The sequence below is a fragment of the Nannobrachium achirus genome (assembly GCF_963921795.1).
Source record: "Nannobrachium achirus genome assembly, chromosome: 16".
NCBI classification, from domain to species: domain Eukaryota; kingdom Metazoa; phylum Chordata; class Actinopteri; order Myctophiformes; family Myctophidae; genus Nannobrachium; species Nannobrachium achirus.
The window spans coordinates 1981913-2002346 of record NC_137823.1 but is presented as its reverse complement, the minus strand read 5'-3'; the positions used below and the strand labels follow the sequence as shown (position 1 = coordinate 2002346).

At 42.6% G+C, this 20434-nt stretch overlaps 1 protein-coding gene across 1 annotated transcript in view; it reads right to left on the bottom strand.

Annotated features, from left to right (window-relative positions):
- Positions 1-20434, bottom strand: part of grm1a (glutamate receptor, metabotropic 1a) — a gene marked incomplete at both ends in the record, with an annotated part of 84588 nt that overhangs the window by 20946 nt on the left and 43208 nt on the right. The window contains 3 exons of the mRNA XM_080744163.1: positions 3515-3683; positions 5691-5937; positions 11884-12119. Of these exons, the coding sequence (XP_080600289.1) occupies positions 3515-3683; positions 5691-5937; positions 11884-12119 (652 nt within the window). The remainder of the gene's footprint in view (positions 1-3514; positions 3684-5690; positions 5938-11883; positions 12120-20434) is intronic.

The following is a 20434-nucleotide window of genomic DNA, read 5'->3' as shown; positions in this document are numbered from 1 at the left end:
TTACGATCCAATGATCACACACAAGTGCTGATGTACGCATTTCGTCCATATATACATGAATAAAAAACGTCAAAATAAAAGAAATGTAGCTTTAGTCCATGCATGAGGTAAAATGAGAAAATGTGTTCATTTTGTAATTTGCCATTAACCCTGTAAGGGCCGCACAATGCCCAGGTCTGAGAGGCTGTTTGTATGCCATTTGCTCTGATGTTTCACTTATTGTAAACTGGCTCAGCACAGACAAAGCTGAACATTCCTAAGCGTTCTGTTAGCCATTATGTTGCTCTGCACAACCAATCCCACCCACTGACTGCTGAAGTAGGCTGCATCCAAAGGCCATGAATAGCATTAAACCCCAGTAGCAGATCCATATTCTGGGAGACAACCTCACAATAAGTCGCGATCGGCTATTTTCAGCAAAGATATTTAGGCCCAGAATTATTGAATGCTTTAACCAGTGAAATATAGCAGATATACAAGCTCACAGCGCGGCACCGAGTGCCGCGCTGCGAGCTTGTAGATCTGCTATTTTTGAAAAAGTCATGAAAATGTGTGCAAATCTTTGACTATATGTATTTTCAAAGCGAACGTTTGGAACTCAAATTTTGCTTCTGGGTGGTCCCTGGAACTAGATATTTTGAAGTGGGGGTCCGTGGCCAAATACATATCATTTTGGGGGTCCTTCACATGAAAAGGTTTGAGAACCACTGACATAGTAGTCTCTCAAGAACAAAATAACTGAGCTCCAGTTAAGTGAAAAGGACCTTTTCTTTGACGATGGCTGGCCAGATTGCTGACATAGAAACATAGGTTTTTCAAAAAATCTTAGAAGGATTCAAAAAGTGCCGCGCTGTGAGCTTGTATATCTGCTATTTTTCAATAGTTAAAGCATAAAATAATGATACACAATAATGTGTACACGTTCTGAATGGGTTAATGCCGGGCGAAAACAGAAAGGCCACTAGTATAGAGTCCTGAGGGAATGTGGTGGCGTTTCCATAAAGCAGTTTTTTGCGCATTAAGGCTTTTGCGCATCAATCTTTTAATGGAAACACTTCAAAATTCGAATGAACTTTCATTATTCGCAAAAACATTTATGCGCTTGGAGGAGGTGGATTTTGAGGATTTATCAAAAAAAGTAAATGCGCAAAAGGGAAATGGAAACACTTTCCACTGGCCCAACTCCACACCACTCCACACCGCCCACTTGTGCCAGGTTTTCCACTACAAGGACCTGGGTAGAGTGGTGTGAAAGTGGTACTAAACGTGGTACTAAAAAGTATCCAATCTAGAGTAGGTCTGAGCTGGGCCAAACAGGGCCAAACACTTCACAATGACTGATCACTCACTGACTTTTCATTTAGACCACCAGGATATAGTTGTAAAACATGATAATAGATTATATTGTGTTATAACCACTATCATAATCTATTATAGTGTATTATAATTATCATAGTAATACATTAATACTTTATAGTGTATTATAATCACAGTTATAATCCATTATAGTGTATTATAATTAAGGATAGTTGAAATACAAATTTATATTGTATTATAATCACAGTTAAAAGGGTCAATTTGTTTCTTACCGATAGTTTTATGTAATGGAAAATGTAGATATTTTTTATGTGGTGCAGTGTGGTGTGGTGTGGTGTAGTGTGGTGTGGTGTGGTGTGGTGCTAAAGCTGCAGTCGAAAAGGGGCTTAAGCGAATAGGTTTTTAGTTAAAATGCATTGAACTCGCATGGTATCGATTTGGCTGAAGGGAGCTCCTAACTTTTTGGCGCCGTGTTCCCAACTACTGTACCTTGCATCGGATGTTTATTTTACGGCGCTGTTGTGTGCAAGCCTCGTCCGTCACACCACCCAAGTAAATCATGGCTAACACTTCATCGTCATAGCCATAAATTATAACTTCCAGCAGAGGGTGCTAATATTCGGACGTTTTGTCTCTCCTGGAGTTATAACGCAGAGTCAAATAGCTCTCGCTGGTTGAGCCTCCACGTCCCTAATCGCCTCAAAACATGTTTAAATCATGAAGTTGCTCACCTCATCGTCGAAACAGCTTTATATCTACCTATGAGCCCACTCGTTGGCATGTGTTAGTCCATATGTTTCTAATAAATTAATGTTTACTAAAACTTCACCGAGTCTCATCGCTTTCCTTGTTTTTGAACTGCTTGGGTAAAAATGGCCGAACATATCACGTGACGTTGATCGCCGTTGCGATTCGCTCATACTAGGACATGACGTTTTTGTATGCGGAAGTATTCCAACGTTCTGTAGTTCTGAAGCGTTCTGAAGGCGGAAGGATTCCGACGAGGAAACGCGAGTCTCGGAGAAGTTTTAGTAAACATTAATTTATTAGAAACATATGGACTAACACATGCCAACGAGTGGGCTCATAGGTAGATATAAAGCTGTTTCGACGATGAGGTGAGCAACTTCATGATTTAAACATGTTTTGAGGCGATTAGGGACGTGGAGGCTCAACCAGCGAGAGCTAATTTGACTCTGCGTTATAACTCCAGGAGAGACAAAACGTCGGAATATTAGCACCCTCTGCTGGAAGTTATAATTTATGGCTATCGTCGTCACACCGTGTTGCGTGCCAAAAGTGACCGATCTACAAGTTCACAGCACCTTGCATCCGCAACGCGTTGTGAGCTTGCAGATCAGCCGCCTTCCAGACGCAGAAACTTGCGGGATGAGACGTCGATTCGGGCGGACAAATAGCTGTCGGTCACATCTCGGGTTCGGTCTGAAAAAATCAGCCCGATCCCAGCTCTGTGCACTGTGTGCAGGCCCACGGAAGTCATTTACACCAGGTCTCCCATGAATCGCATTTAATCAGTGGATGGAAACAGGCTAAATTCGCTTTTTCTTTTTTCGAATTTCTGAAAATTCACTTCCTATTTTCGAACAAGCTTTATGGAAACGCAACTTATGAGGGACTCAACAACATTAAGTGGTTGACACTATGGCATTCACCAAATATTCGAATATTCGAATATCAAAGTCACTATTCGACGTTGTTCACCGAAGTCGAATATTCGCTTTTTTATTTTTTATTGTTTTCTCTTAAAAAAATATATAGTTTATAAAGCTTGGCTAGATAGGAAGTCATAAGAATGAGTTGTCAATGCCCCTGGTGGATGAATTTGTTAATGCTCTATACCAGGGGTTCTCAAACCTTTTTAGGCCGTGATCCCCAAAATAAACATATTTGAACTGGGGACCCCCTCCCTGACAAGCACATGGAATTGTAGGTATTACATTTAATGTGACTCGGTTCCGCAGATAAACGCCTCGCGTTGCGAGGCGTTGTGAGCATGTAGATTGGCTACTTTCACAATGTTCTTCTCTTGCTTACTTAATATTTGACAGTTTGGCCAGTCCTGTCGAATATTGGACTATTCGAATACTTTGAGGTCGAATAATTCTAATACTAAAAATCACTATTCGTGAATGCTCTAGTTGACACTAGTTGGCACAGGTCATGTACCGGTACACACCTTGATCTGTCCTTTGGAGCAAGGCTCACTGCAGACCGAGCGCACCATGTCACTGCTGTTGGACCACAGCTTGTTGTCATCCATGCTCAGGAAGCCCTCGTGCCAGGAGCCCACCAGGATGTAGTCATAGTGGTCTTCACCCACGTTCTGCAGATTCATGATGTCATACCTGAGGGAGGGCGGAACATGATTGGTCAAGAGAAAAGTAAGGAAGGAGAGGAAGATGAGGAGCTGAACAGAGTGAGTGAGGAGTGAGGATATCAAATGGAAACATCCCAAATAAGACCTTTTACGGTCTTCTTCACGTTGGAAGTCCTCTGTATTTAATTCATGGACATAATAAATAGCGTGTGTGTGTTTGTGTGTGGTGCGTGGTGCAGTAGTTGCCAAGGAGAGATGCTACACCATAAAAAATAAAAAAAATAAACTTTCGTGTATTTTATTATTCCCAGTGTATTTTTCCACCCAACAAATTACAATTAATTAACTCTAAGCCTTGATTTTCATTTTTGTGATGAGTGGGTGTGTCCGAATGGTTCTCTCCTGAAAAGAGCACTGGTGTGAGTGTGATGTCACACCAGGGTCCATAGTACCGGTCCTCCATTTCAGTTTACTGGCAAGTGGCAACTGAAGAGAAGGGGGCGGTACTTTTGGGGTGGATTCTATTGAGACTATGGGGTGGGCAGGGTAAAAGTGGTGCTAAAATTGGAACGATACAGGGAAGATTAGCATGGTGCCATGCTAAACTTGGAATGTCAAGAGATCTTCTCTGCATCTGAAAAACTGTTACACTCATTTCACTTGTACATACTTTGTTCGTATTGTATTGTATTGTATTGTATTGTATTGTATTGTATTGTATTGTATTGTATTGTATTGTATTGTATTGTGTATACTTCTGCTTTGGCAATGTAAACGTATGTTTTCACATACCAATAAAGCCCTTAATTGAATTGAATTGAGTGAGTGACAGGTAGCCTAATGTAATGATTCAAATCAAACAACTGATTTTTTTTTATAACAAACATCACATTAACAGCTTATGAGCATAATAAGTTATACATAATACATCATTTCTTTCCGCATGATGAGCAGAGGTAATGCCTAATTTATTCTTGGTTCCGTGTGCTGCGTACAGAAAATAGCAGATCTACAAGCTCACAGCGTGCCGGTGCTGCAACAGTGTGGCATGGAGTGGATATTGAATGAGGCTGTTTCTGCTACACCTGACATCTGGAAGAGAAATGACAGGAGTGCATTCTGTGACTGTCAGGTTGTGTCTGCTGGAAGGTAAATGGAAATGACTTCTGCAGGGAACGATAGACTTGATCTGTTCCAGTCTGAACTCATTACATGCTGTGTGTGTGTGAGTGCATGTGTGCGTGCAATCTGTGCATGCATGGCATGAGTGTGTGACTGCGTGCGTGCTTGCGTGAGTGTGTGAGAGAGACAGAGAGGAAGAGAGAGAGAGAGAAAGACTGAGCAAGAGAGCAAATAGGGAGAGAGAAAGACACAGATCAGAACAGATTTTTTCGCCGTTCCCTGTTCCCATTCCCCATTTCCTGTCACCTCCCACCAGGGGTGTCACACCAAATTCTGGGCCCTGGGTACAAGGATTCACTGCGGGCCCCCCATGAATGTTCTTCATAGGGGGAGGAGGGGGTTTAACCCATTTAGACTGGGAACGCATTATTAGGCATTATGTTGTGCTTTATCTATTGAAAAATAGCAGATATACCGGTACAAGCTCATACATCTGCTATTTTTGAGAAATCGTGAGAATTTGTCTTTGAATATTTCAAATCCTTCTAAGGTTTTTGGAAAAGCTATGTTCCTATGTAAGTGTTCCTCAGACTTTTTCATGTGAAGGACTCCCAAAATATTTGGCCACGGACCCCCGTCTCAAAATATTTCGTTCCAGGGACCCCCCCAGAAGCAAAATATACATATATATTCAAAGTATTGCACACATTTTCAGGACTTTTCAAAAATAGCAGATCTACAAGCTCGCAGCGCGGCACTCGGTGCCGCGCTGTGAGCTTGTATATCTGCTATTTTTCAATAGCTAAAGTATAACATAATTAAGGCCCTTGTAACTCTAGTCCCACTTCCCCCTCCCCTTGTGACGCCCCTGCCCATCACCACCTCCCCACAGCGCTCCTCCTGGTCTCCTCACCTGCCGGGCGTGTCTCCGTTCTCGTCGAAGTACACCTCCTCCCCCGACACGCCTCTGAAGGAGGTCTTGAGCAGGAAGTCCAGCAGCTTGCTGCCGTCGATGGGGTCCATGGCCGGGCACAGCCCCGGCTGCCCCGGGCACAGCTCCGTGTGCATGTCATGGAGGCCGTGGGCCATGGCGTAGATGGCGTTGATGACGAAGCCCATCTTGCTGTCCTGCACGTAGTTCTCGCGCAGGCTCTCGTCTCCTGTTTTAGCAGGGGGGAAGAGAGGACAGTGTCAAAGCGGGAGGCAGTGTTGATTTTGTCGACTAAAACTGTCGACTGCGTTTTTTTTCACTGACGAAAACTAAATAAAAACTAAACTGTGATGACTAAAACTAAGACTAAATATATTGACAATTTCGTCAACAAAATAAAAACTAGACTAAAATGTTGGGGAGGGACTGGTCATTTTATGTTTGGTTGCTCTCCAGTGTTGCGTGCTGAAAATAGCCGATCTACAAGCTCACAACGCGTCGCGCTGCGACGCGTTGTGAGCTTGTAGATCGGCACATTTCAGCACGCGACCAAGTTTAATATCAGTCATTACGCTGCCATCAAGGCCTGCCAAAATACATTATAGTTGACTAAATCAACTGTAGATTTAGTCGTCTAAAATCGTATGATATTTAGTCGACTAAAACTAGACTAAAACAAAAACCTTTCAGGTGACTAAATTATGACTAAAACTAAATGACATTTTATTCAAAAGACTAAGACTAAAACTAAATCAAAATTCGCTGTCAAAAACAACACTGGCGGGAGGAGAGTGTTGAGAAATGATGACAGATTTGTACTTTGTCAAACGACTTTGTATTAAAGTTGTATTTTCTGTGAACATTCGCAGAAAGTAACACATTTTCTCCCGAAAGGTTTCCTGTTGAAAATCTGTTATTTTCATTGGTCGTCGTTCGACTCTGTATAGATTTGGATTTTGCTGTCGGGGGGAGGCTGCCAGGCTTGCACGTTTTGTGCAGTGTTGTGGGGTGCAGTTGCACAGTGGGGGTAATGACACAACAAATAGTGTGCTGCAAAATCTGTGTGCGACTGGTGTGTTTCCACATTGAGCAAATCATCTTTGAAAACAGATCTGGTAAATGTGCTGTATATTGTGGACAGACATCAGCTGTTTTACAGTAAAATCAGGGGTGTCGCACCAAATTCTGGGCCCTGGGTACAAGGATTCACTGCGGGCCCTCCATGAATCCCAAGTCTCCCGGATGTTGCGGGAGTGTCCCGGAAATCAGCGTCTCCTCCCGGACGCCCGCGAGTAGCACCGAATCTCCCGGAAATCCCGGCCGCTCCCGCAAATGCTTGCCTCCGCCTGGGTCCGGTCTAGAACCGGATCTGCGACCCGCGATGCAAATAAATGTGTTCTCATTCGTCGTCAAACTGTCAATCTTGCAGCCTGTGCGAAGCACGGCAGCCTGCAGGCAGGCTGTTGTGTGTCTCACAGTGATAGTGACAGAACTTTCTCCAAATAGGTAAGAAATACATCATGCTATAAATTAACCCGATTATATTAAGCCTAAAATGGTTCGGCCACCGTGCAGAACAGTTTCTAACAGTTTTTAACCCTTTTTCACCCGTAGAAAAATGAGTAAAATCCGAGAAAAAAAAAACGAAGGGGACCTCCCGGAAATGCTGATCTCCAAGTTGGGATGTCTGTGAGTGTGGTAAAAGCGCTGTCACGCAGTGAAACTAAATCTAAATGTTGCAGTCATCAGTGTTGCATTTTAGCGTTTCTCTTCCACAGAGTAGAACCTACTGAAGCAATGCCATTTTTCATTCATTTGTTCCTTTTTTTTTCCAACCACTTCAGCTCTATTTTATACTCCATCGTACAACAGAGTAGCGCGGCGCGAATAGCAGATCTACAGGCTCACAACTTATTGTGAGGCTAATAGAAAATGTAATCCAATTGCCCATGGCTCTTAGGCGAGCAGAGTCAGTGTCCTCTTTTAAATCGCTTTTGAAAACACATCTACATTGTTTTATGGGCTGACTACAACTGCATTTTTAATGTTTTTATTTACTCTTATTATTTGTATGATGTTGCTGTTTTTAACAGCTGTAAAGCTGTTATGCATGTAAAGCAGTTGTAACTATGTTGGGAAAAGCGCTAGACAAATAAATAAATAAATTCATTCATTCATTCATTAATTTCCATTTCTGTGTTTCTCTATAAGACAGTGCATTTGATTGACAGAGACATTGTGTCTTTGACAGCGACATGCAGAGGGTGTGATGGACTGTGTCTATACGTCGGGGGCCAACTGGGCACTGCGAAACCCTGAGCATCAAATACACTGTAAAGGCCCATTCCCACTGGGCCAGATAACAGATATCTGGAGATATTTCTCCAGATATTTTTCAATGCAAAGTGGATGGTAGATACAGATAAAAAAAATATTTGCCACAGATAAAAGTATCTGTGGCAAATATCTGTGGTAGATTTTTTTTTTATCTGTATCTACCATCCACTTTGCATGGAAACATATCTGGAGAAATATCTCCAGATATCTGTTATCTGGCCCAGTGGGAATGGGCCTAAAGGCCCATTCCCACTGGGCCAGATAACAGATAAAAAAATCTCTTTCTCCAGATATTTTTCCATTCAAAGTGGATGGTAGATACAGATAAAAAATGTTTTTGCCACAGATAAAAGTATCTGTGGCAAATATCTGTGGTAGATATGTTTTTTATCTGTATCTACCATCCACTTTGAATGGAAAAATATCTGGAGAAAGAGATTTTTTTATCTGTTATCTGGCCCAGTGGGAATGGGCCTTTAAGAGTATGCTGTCCAAGTTAAATGAATGCTCAGGATTGTACAGTGTGTATAACGGGGAATCATTCCTCTTTGCACTTTTTTATATGTATATTTCTTACCACTCAAAAACAAGCCCTGTGCTCTATAGCAGAGTTTGACCGATACAGTCCTCACCCCCGGCTAGAGCTGGGGACCAATTTCAAGATCTCTCAGATTTTCCCTAAGCTAAGCGATCTGATGCCTGGTTTCTACTTGGTTGTGAGCCAGCGTCATGCACAGAAAATAGCGCTGCGGCAGGGACGTGCAGAGAATGTCAGAGAGGCAAGGGCTGAAATTTCTAAAAGGGCCTTTTAGTGAAAATATTGAAAATAGCAGACCTCCAAGCTCACAATGCGTCGCACTGCGACGCGTTGTGAGCTTGGAGGTCGGCTATTTTTGGTGCTTCATACCACACTGAACTAAGCATAATCAAGTCAATCATGGAGATGTGGCGTACGGCATGGATTTCTACACAGTGAGGGCAATTCTTTCAACATAAAATGCTGCATTCAAGTTCAAGAGAGTTTGGACATGGCAATTCTCTTGAATGCTGCCTTCAGGTATGGCATGGAAAGAGGGGCATTTGCATTTCTTTCACCATTTGTAAAAACTAAATTCATGGTCTGGAGAGTGCACTTTTTACAGAGGATAAAAGGGCAGGGGCTCAAGCCCCCTTTGATGTCTATGTGTGCATGTATGTGCATACGCTGCGGTGCATTATGGGCTTGTAGACCAGCTATTTACACTGCGTGGCGCCGGCTCGCAACCAAGTAGAAATCAGGCCTGAGGGAATCCTCGTGGACACATCAGTCAAACTCTTTTACATCCTGTAGGAGTGAGATGCTGATAGGCCACAGTACAGTGCATGTGAAAAAACCGCCTGCATTATGGCTAGAAATATGCACTTACCACCTTGAAGATCTTGAAAAAACGAAAGAAATACATTTAAAATAAAAAAAGATTGATGGAAAACAGTAACATAGAGAGTCGAGAAGCAAAGGTAATTCTATTGCTCGGAGTAAGCCCCACTTATCGAGATTAACATTAAAAGTGAAGCAATTACTGTACATTACATGAGTATGTTTGACATGAGGGCACCTGGCATAACACAGGGAAAGGTTTGTCATACAGTATGCATGCATTATCAACCCATTAAGTTAGTGATTCACATTCACCATTTGATTGAAAGCATGTCAATCTGTGCATTTTGAATGTGACAAAGCGTAGCATTTCTTGTCACTTGATTTGTTGCATACAGTCTGGCTATGAATATGATTAAAACATTATTATTATTCTTTTGAATTTACCGTGATCACCTTGAGTGGGCGAGCGGAGAGAATATTCACACGGGGGAAAAGGGAGAAAGCACACAGTATTCCATTACCTTTCAGAATGTGCAATCATGAATCCACTTCAATAACCCACTCACTGACAGCACTGCTTAGTGCCAGCATTGAGAAAAATGAGGCTGTCCACGTCCATTAATTTTAATGATTGCAAAAATCATGAAATAAAAGATGGGGGTAAAAAATCACACCGCTTCTGTCAACAAAATAACCACTTCCAATTTCAAAAGAACACTATCGGAGGGCCTGCATTTTATCTTTGCCAGACAGTACAGGGTTCCCACACATTTTTACCAATTCATTTCCAAAACTTTTCCAAAACTTTTCCAGAATATTTAACGCAATTTCCAGGACGATATAACAATAATTCAGCTCAATAACAGGTCGCTTACTCCTATGCGCAATGCCCAAAGTCAGGTAGTGTATGCCAGTGGTTCTCAAACTTTTCAGGCCGTGGCCCCCGAAATAATCATGTTTTAACTGGGGACCCCCCTCCCTGATGAGCACTAAGAGTTGAGGAATTTTGTATAACACGGTTCTATTGTGAAAATAGCTGATCTACATGCGAGAATGTAGATCGGCTATTTTTTACAATTTATGCCTCTAATATTTGACAATTTGGCCCATGTTTAATTTGTCATTTCAGAGGTATTGACAAAATCAATAACCAAAGACAATGCATAGCTATTTTTTTCCAGGACCTTCCAGGACCCTTGATAAATTCTAAAACCTTTCCAGTACTGGAAAAATATTTTTCTAATTTCAAAATATTTCCAGGAATTTCATGACCGTGGGAACCCTGACAGTACTAGCTTGGCATATAGCCAGACTATATCACTGCCTGGATATTAGTCTGGTTCTTCTCAGTGTTCTCCCCCAGGGAGTGGCATTTCCGAATGCACCCTTTGACTCGGACTGAAAGACCTGCGGAAAACGTGTGTTTCCTAAACCCACCAGGCTTGAGTTAAGATCCTGAAAGTGCATATGAACGTTAGACTTAGTGCTCTTAGTGCAAAGCAATACTGTACCTACTACCTACCGATCCATTACAATAATACACGTAGCATAATACGCCCAAAGCCATATCCAAACTATAACAATTTAACTGATAATCAGTAAGAGTTTTTATTTTGTGCACAGTAGTGACAAATTAATAGCTTTCTCAGTACGTTTTTCTCTTTGGCAAAGTTACAAAGTTTTCCCTTTTTAAAGCACAGTAGAAAGTAAGTTTCACGTTTTTTTTTAAGCACAGTTAATTTTAATAGCTGTGCATTGTGCAAATGCAGGCTTTTCTCAGTACAAGTTTTAAAATTGTCTTCATGCCTTTACTAGGTCTGACTTTATCCACCCTCCATGTGTCCGGCAAGGATTTCAGCCACTCCTGGAAGTTCTCGCGTTTCCGCGAGGCGGGTCTTAACTCAAGCCTGGTGGGTTTAGGAAACACGCGCAGAAAACACTCTCCCGATCTGCCAAGGGCCATTTTTCTTTGCAGTGGCAGATTGGCCTGGCTACGCGTGGCTATGCCAGTACAGCAGGGTTCCCCGAATAGTTTTCCCCAAGGGCCGAATCATGTCTAGGGTACCAAGCCGAGGGCCACAACATTGCAGGGGGCGACGGTGGCGTTCCCGTTACTCGTTGTCGGGTGAAAATCTTGTATGTCCAAAACCGTTCGTTGTGAATTATCATTTTAAAAATGATTTAAACTAGTGAAAACAGCCGATCTACAAGCACACAACGCCTCGCGGTGCGAGGCGTTGTGTGCTTGTAGATCTGCTGTTTTCACTACTTTTGTGCGACGGCCTCGTATGATTTGCGAAAATAACCTACAAATTTGGAGATACGAGATTTCCAGCCGACAACGGGACGATATACTAGTGTTGTTGCTGCTCTCGTACCACCATTATTACTGGGGTTGGTGGGGGCCAGACAGTAGCCCCCCGCAGGCCTATTGGGGAACCTTGCAGTACAGTCTTCTCCCTCAGAGCTGAGCCTCACCAGAGCAGACTTTCTTGTACTTCTTGTTCTCCTGGGGGTGTCCTGGGAGGCGACACTGGAAGCGGTACTGCCAGAACTCGGGGAACCAGGGGTTCCTGGTGTTGGTGTCCAGGTGCAGCTTCAGGAAGTAGTCGTCGAAGGACGTCACCTCCTCCGACTGCAGCTTCATGGTGATGCCGCCCTCCGCCTCCTGCTCGTAGTTCTGCACCACCTCTTCACGATCTGCCCAGCCGTCACTGGAGAGAGAGAGAGAGATAGTAGGGATGGGACGTTAAGCGATGTTATCGTTTATCGTGATAAAAAAAAACACTCACGATAATTTAAATTATCGTGATATCGTCCTCCGTCATGCACTGGGATCAATTGACCTTTTATTCACCGAGCTGCATATCCGGTACAACTTAAACCCTCTATAATTGGTAAAAGTTACTTATAATATACGTACCGGTACTTGATACAGTCTTTTTTTCACTCTATCAAATGTCTTTGCCAAAGAATAGCCGATCTACAAGCTCACAACGCGTCGCAACGCGACGCGTTGTGAGCTTGTAGATCTGCTATTTTTTGGCAAATGTTCCGCCCCAGTTTAATGGATTTTGATGTCACAATAAACGTTATATGACATTTTCATATTGTCCCATCCCTAATAGATAGAAAAATAGATAGATAGATAGATAGATAGATAGATAGATAGATAGATAGATAGATAAATAGATAGATAGATAGATAGGAAAAATTACTCAAATGTTGTATCAATCTACAAAAGTATCAATACTGCAATGTACTGTCGATGAACTCTGTTAACAGTAAAAGTCTGGAATTCAAAATGTACTTGAGTAAAGGCCTTTGCACACAGGACAGTTGCGTTTTTTTTCGTTTGCTGCATGAATAAAATGCATTGGATTTGGTGTGCAATGCTGTGCGGAATCGGCGCTGCGGATCCCAAAAGGAGTCATAAAAGGAGTGATGAGTTTTTTTACCGCATGCGACAAGACGCACAAATCGAACTGAGTTCGATCGAGAAAAAAGGCCGCAGCCACTCGTCGCACGGCTAATTCGGATCCGGTGTGCATGAGGTCGTAGAGAATCATTGTTTTCTTTTTAAAAAATGAAATTGTCCGTTTTATCCGCGCGGATAAACGCGCCTGTGTGCAAAGGGCTTAAAAATACGAAAGTATTGGCATCAAAATGTACCAAAAGTGAAAGTACTCATGATGTAGAATTTCCCATGTCCAAGTTTTCAAATGTATAAAAATCTTTTGAAAATAGCAGATCTACAAGCTGAAAATGTGTCCCGATGCAACGCATTGTGAGCTGGTAGACGGTCTATTTTCAAATGGCCAAATGAATATAGGGTTTAAGTGTTTAATATATGTTTGTAATAATAGATAGAAAAGATCTCATAACTGAAGGGAAGTGTAAAGCTGTCTGCATAAGAAGAACGAGTGAAGCAAAGAAAGAGATCAAAGCAAGGGTCTGCAACAGGGGGTCCGGGACCCCTAGGGGATCCTCAGAGTTACAACAGGGGGTCCTCCAAATCTTTGAGTTTTATATTTTATATTAACCACCTGAACCCTAGTGTCCATATTCTGATAACTTTAGCCAAAAATAGCCGATCTACAAGCTCACAACGCCTCGCAGCGCGAGGCGTTGTGAGCTTGTAGATCGGCTATTTTCGGCAAAGAGCTTTGGTGTAGAGGGGAAAAAGAGCAGACTAAGTACAGAGTGATAGGTCAAGTTTATCAAGTATTGACGGTTCAAGTAGTTAAATATCTGAAAACACACATTAACATGCATCCAAAATACACTGATGATTGTGCTGTCAAACGATGAAACTACACGGAATCTATGAAAATGTTGTGGGGGTCCCTGCTTCATCTCTCTCTCAACTAAGGGGTCCTTGGCCTGAACACGTTGAAGACCCCTGAAGCAGTGAAATAAACCAGAATGCAAAACAGAAAGTGTAACCTGACACATAGTAGTATAAATTGGATTATTAAATTATACTACCCTGTCAAACAGCAAGAAAGTGTGCTCTAACAAGAGCATGCAATATAACACTAACACAAGATTGTACTACACCTTTTCATGTGTGATTTTCATCGAAATAATCCACAAAGATCCAGCTTTGTGCCACGTTTCACTCTGTGGTTAAATTGGCTTTGAGAGCATTGGCTGGTGGCTTATTCCAAATCCACCATAAGCCCCAATTAAAACATTGACATAAACAATCCTGGCTTGGCGGTTTCCTTGGGTGAAACTTTGTGGGAGAATTTCCATCAAACAAAGCGTCTGGGTATGAAGTTAGCCAGTGAGGCCCTAAGATTAAAAGATAAAAATTGGTGGCCCTGAGCTATGCTCTGGTGAATCTCAGTGAGTTCTGTCTCCATTCTGGTCTCTCTGTCTGTCTCTCTAACGCGGGCTTCAGGCTACTGCCTTGAAATACCTGCACTATTGACAGCTAACCACCAATTAGGGAATGACTCACCACAGACCCAATTACCTCACACAGATAAGATGTTCGGGGTGACGGAGAAGTGTGTGTGTGTGTGTGTGTGTGTGTGTGTGCGCGCTCGCGCGTGTGTGTGCGTGCGTGTGAGTGAGAGAGAGAGAGAGAGAATGAGTCACAAGGTCTCTAGTTCACCATATATCCCTGTCCGTCTAAAGTAAACTCTAGGCGGTTAGAAGACAATTTAAAAGAGCAAAAGGAAAATTTAACTCCAGTACATTAGAACCCATTAGAATGGACAAGAGATATACAGCACACTTCTCAACAAGCTTAGATTTCCATTAAAGACGGCTGCTTCAGGCGCAGCAAACAGTCCCATATCCTAGAATAATCATTGCGACCGTCAGGTCGCACTTACTATCAAAACCTCCACAAACTGTGAGTCAGTCAGTCAGTCAGTCAGTCAGTCAGTCAGTCAGTCAGTCAGTCAGTCAGTCAGTCAGTCAGTCAGTCAGTCCGTCCGTCCGTCCGACCGTCCGTCCGTCCGTCAGTCTGTCTGTCACACCTCACACGTCACACTATTGCCCTGCTCATATCTCCGCAACCGTTGCCCCCATCCATGCCAAATTTTGCACACACACTCCTTGCCTGCCAAACTACAACCTCCAAGGACCCCCGGAGCTCCAGGGACCCCCAGGTCCCTGGGGGACCCCCAGATGTAAAGAATTACCAAATGTGCTAAAATGACCAAATGACCACCCCAACGGGGCTGCTCACGGGGAATTCCCGGGGACCACCGACTCCTGGTGCTCCAGAACGGATGCCAAAGTGGTGGCGCCCCCAGTGGAGGACCCCCTCCACTGCAGCTCACATAAAATGCCGTAACTCGGGCTAGGAGCGTCCGGGAGAGCCGGGGCCGGTACCTATTTATCCGCCAAGGCAACGCGGAGACCCCACCCCTCATTTCTCACATGGCCCTCTTCTAGCGCCACCATGAGGCCGATTCTTGCAAAACACATTTTAGTCCAGTCATTTTAGGCCAAAATTAGGCCAAACCTAGAACAAATTGCAATAGTAGCAAACTCAACTGATTTTGTATCCTCAATATGTCCTTAGTGAGGGAAAAAAAGTCCCAAGAAATCCCACCGGGGCAAAGTTTTGAAAACGACCTATCTACCTTCACTTACTATACACTACAATATAAAGGAAAAAATGACTGAAAAAAAATCTGCTTTAAGTGGGATGTGAGGGGTCAAACTAGGGGTTTTTAATTATTCTGAATCCATTGCAATCATTTGTTTTGCACGAAAAACATTCCTTGGGCCAGAAATGGCCACTCAAAATGTCAATTTTCATCAATTTTCAGTCTTTTGGGGTCCGTTTGTAGCCCAAGGAATGTTTTTCATGCAAAACAAATGCTTGCAATGGATTCAGAATAATTAAAAACACCTAGTTTGACCCCTCATATCCCACTTAAAGCAGATTTTTTTTCAGTCATTTTTTCCGTTATATTGTAGTGTATAGTAATTGAAGGTAGGTAGGTCGTTTTCAAAACTTTGCCCCGGTGGGATTCCTTGGGACTTTTTTTCCCTCACTAAGGACATAATGAGGATACAAAATCAGTTGAGTTTGCTACTATTGCAATTTGTTCTAGGTCTAACCCTAAAATGACTGGACTATTTTTGGACACTGCTCCTACAGATTTTGCCCTAAAATCACACAAATCGGTACACACTATGTCTACACTCATGTCATCAACATGGATCTGTCCCATATAGCGCCACCATCAGGCCGATTTTTTCAAACACATTTTTGGACACTGCTCCTACAGATTTTGCCCTAAAATCACACAAATCAGTACACAGTATGTCTACACCCATCTCATCAATATGGATGTCCCATATAGCGCCACCATCAGGCCGATTTTTTGAACCACATTTTTGGACACTGCTCCTACACATTTTGCCCTAAAATCACGCTGCGACCTGACGGTCGCTTATCTCCCGATTAGGGAGTCTTACTGGTTATAATAGTATGATAAATCATTATAATATGAAAGCATTATTATCCCATATCCTAGAATAATCATTTAAATTACGTAGTGACTCCTGAACCAGCAGTGCCATAACTAGCTAATACCCATGATGCATTGCAAAAACAGCCAGAGCCGTGAGGAGTTAACCTAATTTCATGTATTACATTGAAATCATTGTGTTTTGGCATTATGTGAGTTACGTTTAGGTATGAGGTCGATAACGGTTGTGTTTAGGCATTATTTTACAAATTGCTACGTTTAGGGATTTTTTTTGGTGAGGTTAAGGTCAGAGCAGAACCGTAGAAGAAGAGAGTCGCGTCCGGTTTTGATCTCGCTCAACGAGGAAGTTCCAAACATTGGAACTATCGCATTGAGATAGAATGGGCATTTCCGCATTCCATTCTTACAGCGGGAGTCAACGCTAGTGTCGCCACTCTCATACTAGACTACGCTGGGTCAGGGTAATGTTCCAGGGAGGCAGTTAGCCAATGGGATTGCGTGACCTCAAACACAGTGGCGTCAGTTCAGCAAAAGCTAGGGTATGGCAAAGATGGGAGTCCTCATGGAAAATAGGCATTACATTTTGGATAACACGGTTCTATGGTGAAAATAGCAGATCTACATGCTCACAACGCCTCGCGCTGCGAGGTGTTGTGAGCATGTAGATCGGCTATTTTCACAATGTCTGAAAAAAAAACCTGACTTTTTACGGGTTTTTTACACAGGTTTCTACGGTTTCTTGGGCTGGATATGGCAGCCTGGAATGTACCATTTCGTCAAGCTGGGGAGAATACAAGTGTTGAGAATATAATTATAATACCTTGTTAAAGTGACCATTATGTTAAATTTTGCATTTGTAGTTATTTTACTGTAATTTAACAACATAATACACAGCATAGATAGACAAAGAGACATTCATGGATTTATATTTAAAAGTACATTTTATTTTCCCCCCTGGACCCAGGGTATGGCAGCTGCATACCCCTGCCATACCCAATTGATGCCCCTGCACAAACTCCCAGTTTGAGAGCTTGTAGAAATTGGATGGAGGTCCCGGGTTCAGGACACTACCTTTGAATGGAATTCAAACCAGAATGACAAATCTTTTGAGGGCTACATACATGGTTGGGTAATAAATAATAATACTGTAGACTTTGCAGTGATTTTCCTTTTGAGATGGCGATTTCAACTGAGACATCTGTTTCCCTCTCCTAACCAACTTAAAATGCCTTAATACATTATGATTGTCCTCTATAACTACAATGTAAAATTTAAAACACCTCAATTATTTTATTTCTTCTAGAAATAGCTAATCTTTCACGCAATAGGGGAAATGCCGCAAGTTGATGATCTCATAAATGTCATGTGTGATTTATCCCTATGGAATTTAAAAAAACAAAACAAAAAACGTAATAGTTCCTATGGTTAATATGAGCATCAAATCAATATTTCAAATGTGTTTTTTTTTTCTTTCTTTTTTTTTCACATGCATGCCATAAATTCCATAGGGATAGATCACACATGACATTTATGACATCATCAACTTGCGACAGGCATTTCCCCTATTGAGTGAAAGATTAGCTATTTCTAGACGAAATAAAATATTTAAGGTGTTTTTAATTTTACATTGTAGTTTATAGAGGACAATTATAATGTATTAAGGCATATTTGTCGTATTAGCCAGGGATCCTTTTAAGACCAGAGACACGTGAATCTGCTAGTCTCAGTCACATAGTCACATTTCCTTCTTCAAGTGCACGAGTTCATTTAATTTCTTTCTCTCTTGCGTTAGTGTGTCTGAGAGAAGGAGAGAGAGAGAGAGACAGAGTGTGTGTGTGTGTGTGTGTGTGTGTGTGTGTGTGTGTGTGTGTGTGTGTGTGTGTGTGTGTGTGTGTGTGCGTGTGCGTGTGCGTGTGTGTGTGTGTGTGTGTTCGCGTGCGCGTGAGTGAGTGTGCGCTTATCTGCGTGTGTTTATCTGTCCCAACAGAGCTGTGGAGAACAGATTGGATTTGGGATTGGGGGAGGGGGAGGGGGGGGGGGGGGGTTAGTAGAGAGAGAGAGCAAGAGAAAAAAAAGGAGTGATGGAAGAATTGTTATTCAACTCCACATGAATAATGCAGGAGGTGTTGCAGAGGTAGACATGCTTGGTTGCGTCTCTCACGTCAGAGCGTGTGATGAGGTGAAATGTCCTCCTGTCAGGATGATCCCTACTGGGCTCCTGAACTCCTGACACTCTAAGGCTAAGGGCCGAAACGAGAAATGTGTAAATTCATATTTCCAATGTAAATTTAACCCAGAGAGTGTTAGGGTCGTTTCACACTCTAATAAGGAGCCTAACTAATTTTGATTCGGGAGGGCTCCCCGACCCGAAATTATTTAGGTTCGGGGGGAGTTCATCCATACTTTCTTAACGGCTAGTGCCGAAGTCGCATGTAAATATTGGAGGTCTGTGGCATGAAAACGTTTGTGGCCGAGAAATGTGTGTGTGTGTGTGTGTGTGTGTGTGTGTGTGTGTGTGTGTGTGTGTGTGTGTGTGTGTGTGTGTGTGTGTGTGTGTGTGTGTGTGTTTGTGTGTGTGTGTGTGTGTCGCGCACGCGCCTCCACTCTCAATGTATCCGCTATGCGATGCTCAAATCACGGCCACACAAGCATTTGGAAGTCGGCGTGTCTCCCTCCCAAATTACCGCTGTTTCCTTGGCTTCATAGCTGAGAAAATGAACTTGAAGCCGGGCTGAATGAATGAGAAGACACCGCTGAGTACCGAAATGAAGTCGGGAGGTCACAACATTTCGGCAGCACCGTGGAGCCGAGTTTAGTCGGTTGACGCCCCCCCCGAACCGGGGACGACGACCCATATTTGGGTTTGGACAGTTATTAGAGTGTGAATCGACCCTTAGAGTGGACCCAAATGGACCTGTACATAATAACTTCATACTGTCTAGTCCAGGGGTTCCCAAACCTTTTTGTCTCAGGGCACCCCATTAATATTTTTTTTAATCCGAGGCACCCCTACATTATAATTTTCACTCCCAACACCTTATATTTATATCATATTGTCGTTGTCGGGTGGAAACCTTGTATGTCCAAAACTGTTCGTTTTCTATTTATCATCAATAAAATGCTGTTGCGAGGCATTGTGTGCTTGTAGATCGGCTGTTTTCACTAGTTTTGTGCGACTCTCAGTCTTGTATGATGAAGCAGGGCTTTGCTTTACTAAAAGACGTACACATTTGAAACTTGGAGATACGAGGTTTCTGCCCGACAGTGACGATATTTTAGTGATTATGTTGCGAGGAAAGAGTTGAGATAATTTTGGTTAGCCATTTTGGTTAGAACTGACTGAAAAATAACTTTGCACTTCAAGTTTAAAATTATACTAAATATTTTTAGTATCAAGTGTCCAAATAGATTCCAAATATATGTCTCCAACTCCTCTTAGTTTTTGCGCCTGAAAATAGCACATGTAGGATAGGCCCACTATTTGTTGCAAGGTACAACGAGTACCAGCTAGTTTAGCAACAAAGACAAGGGGAAGTAGTACATATATTTCTGTTATCAGCTATCCTTTTTTTGTCACTTAGGCATTGCCACATAGGCATGCATGGACGCCTGGCGGCGTCACCGGTTCGATTCCCGACCCAGACGACCGTTGCCGCGTGTCGCTCCCCATCTCTCCCCCCATTTCCTGTCAGTCTACTGTCCTATCAATAAAGGCATAAAAGCCCAACAACAAATCTTAAAAAAAAGAAAAGTTACCCCCATTTATTTTGTTTTTGTAGTTTTTTAGTAATTTTTTGTAGTTATGCGAATTCACTATTCCTCACGTAATTCTAGTTCCTTTGATACTGTCACTTCTACAGTCGGTCCTATATAATAACACTCACGTATCTCGTAGTGTGTGACATCTTTTCACCTGACAGTGAGGAGTTCCCCAGGACGGCACATTCCAGGGACTCTGTTTGATTGAGGGGGTCTAAATTGACCCACACAGGTCTGTAACTCTGATAGTGTACAAATGGACCCTAACAGGTTAATTTGGTTCCATTTGTACACTGTCATATGTACAC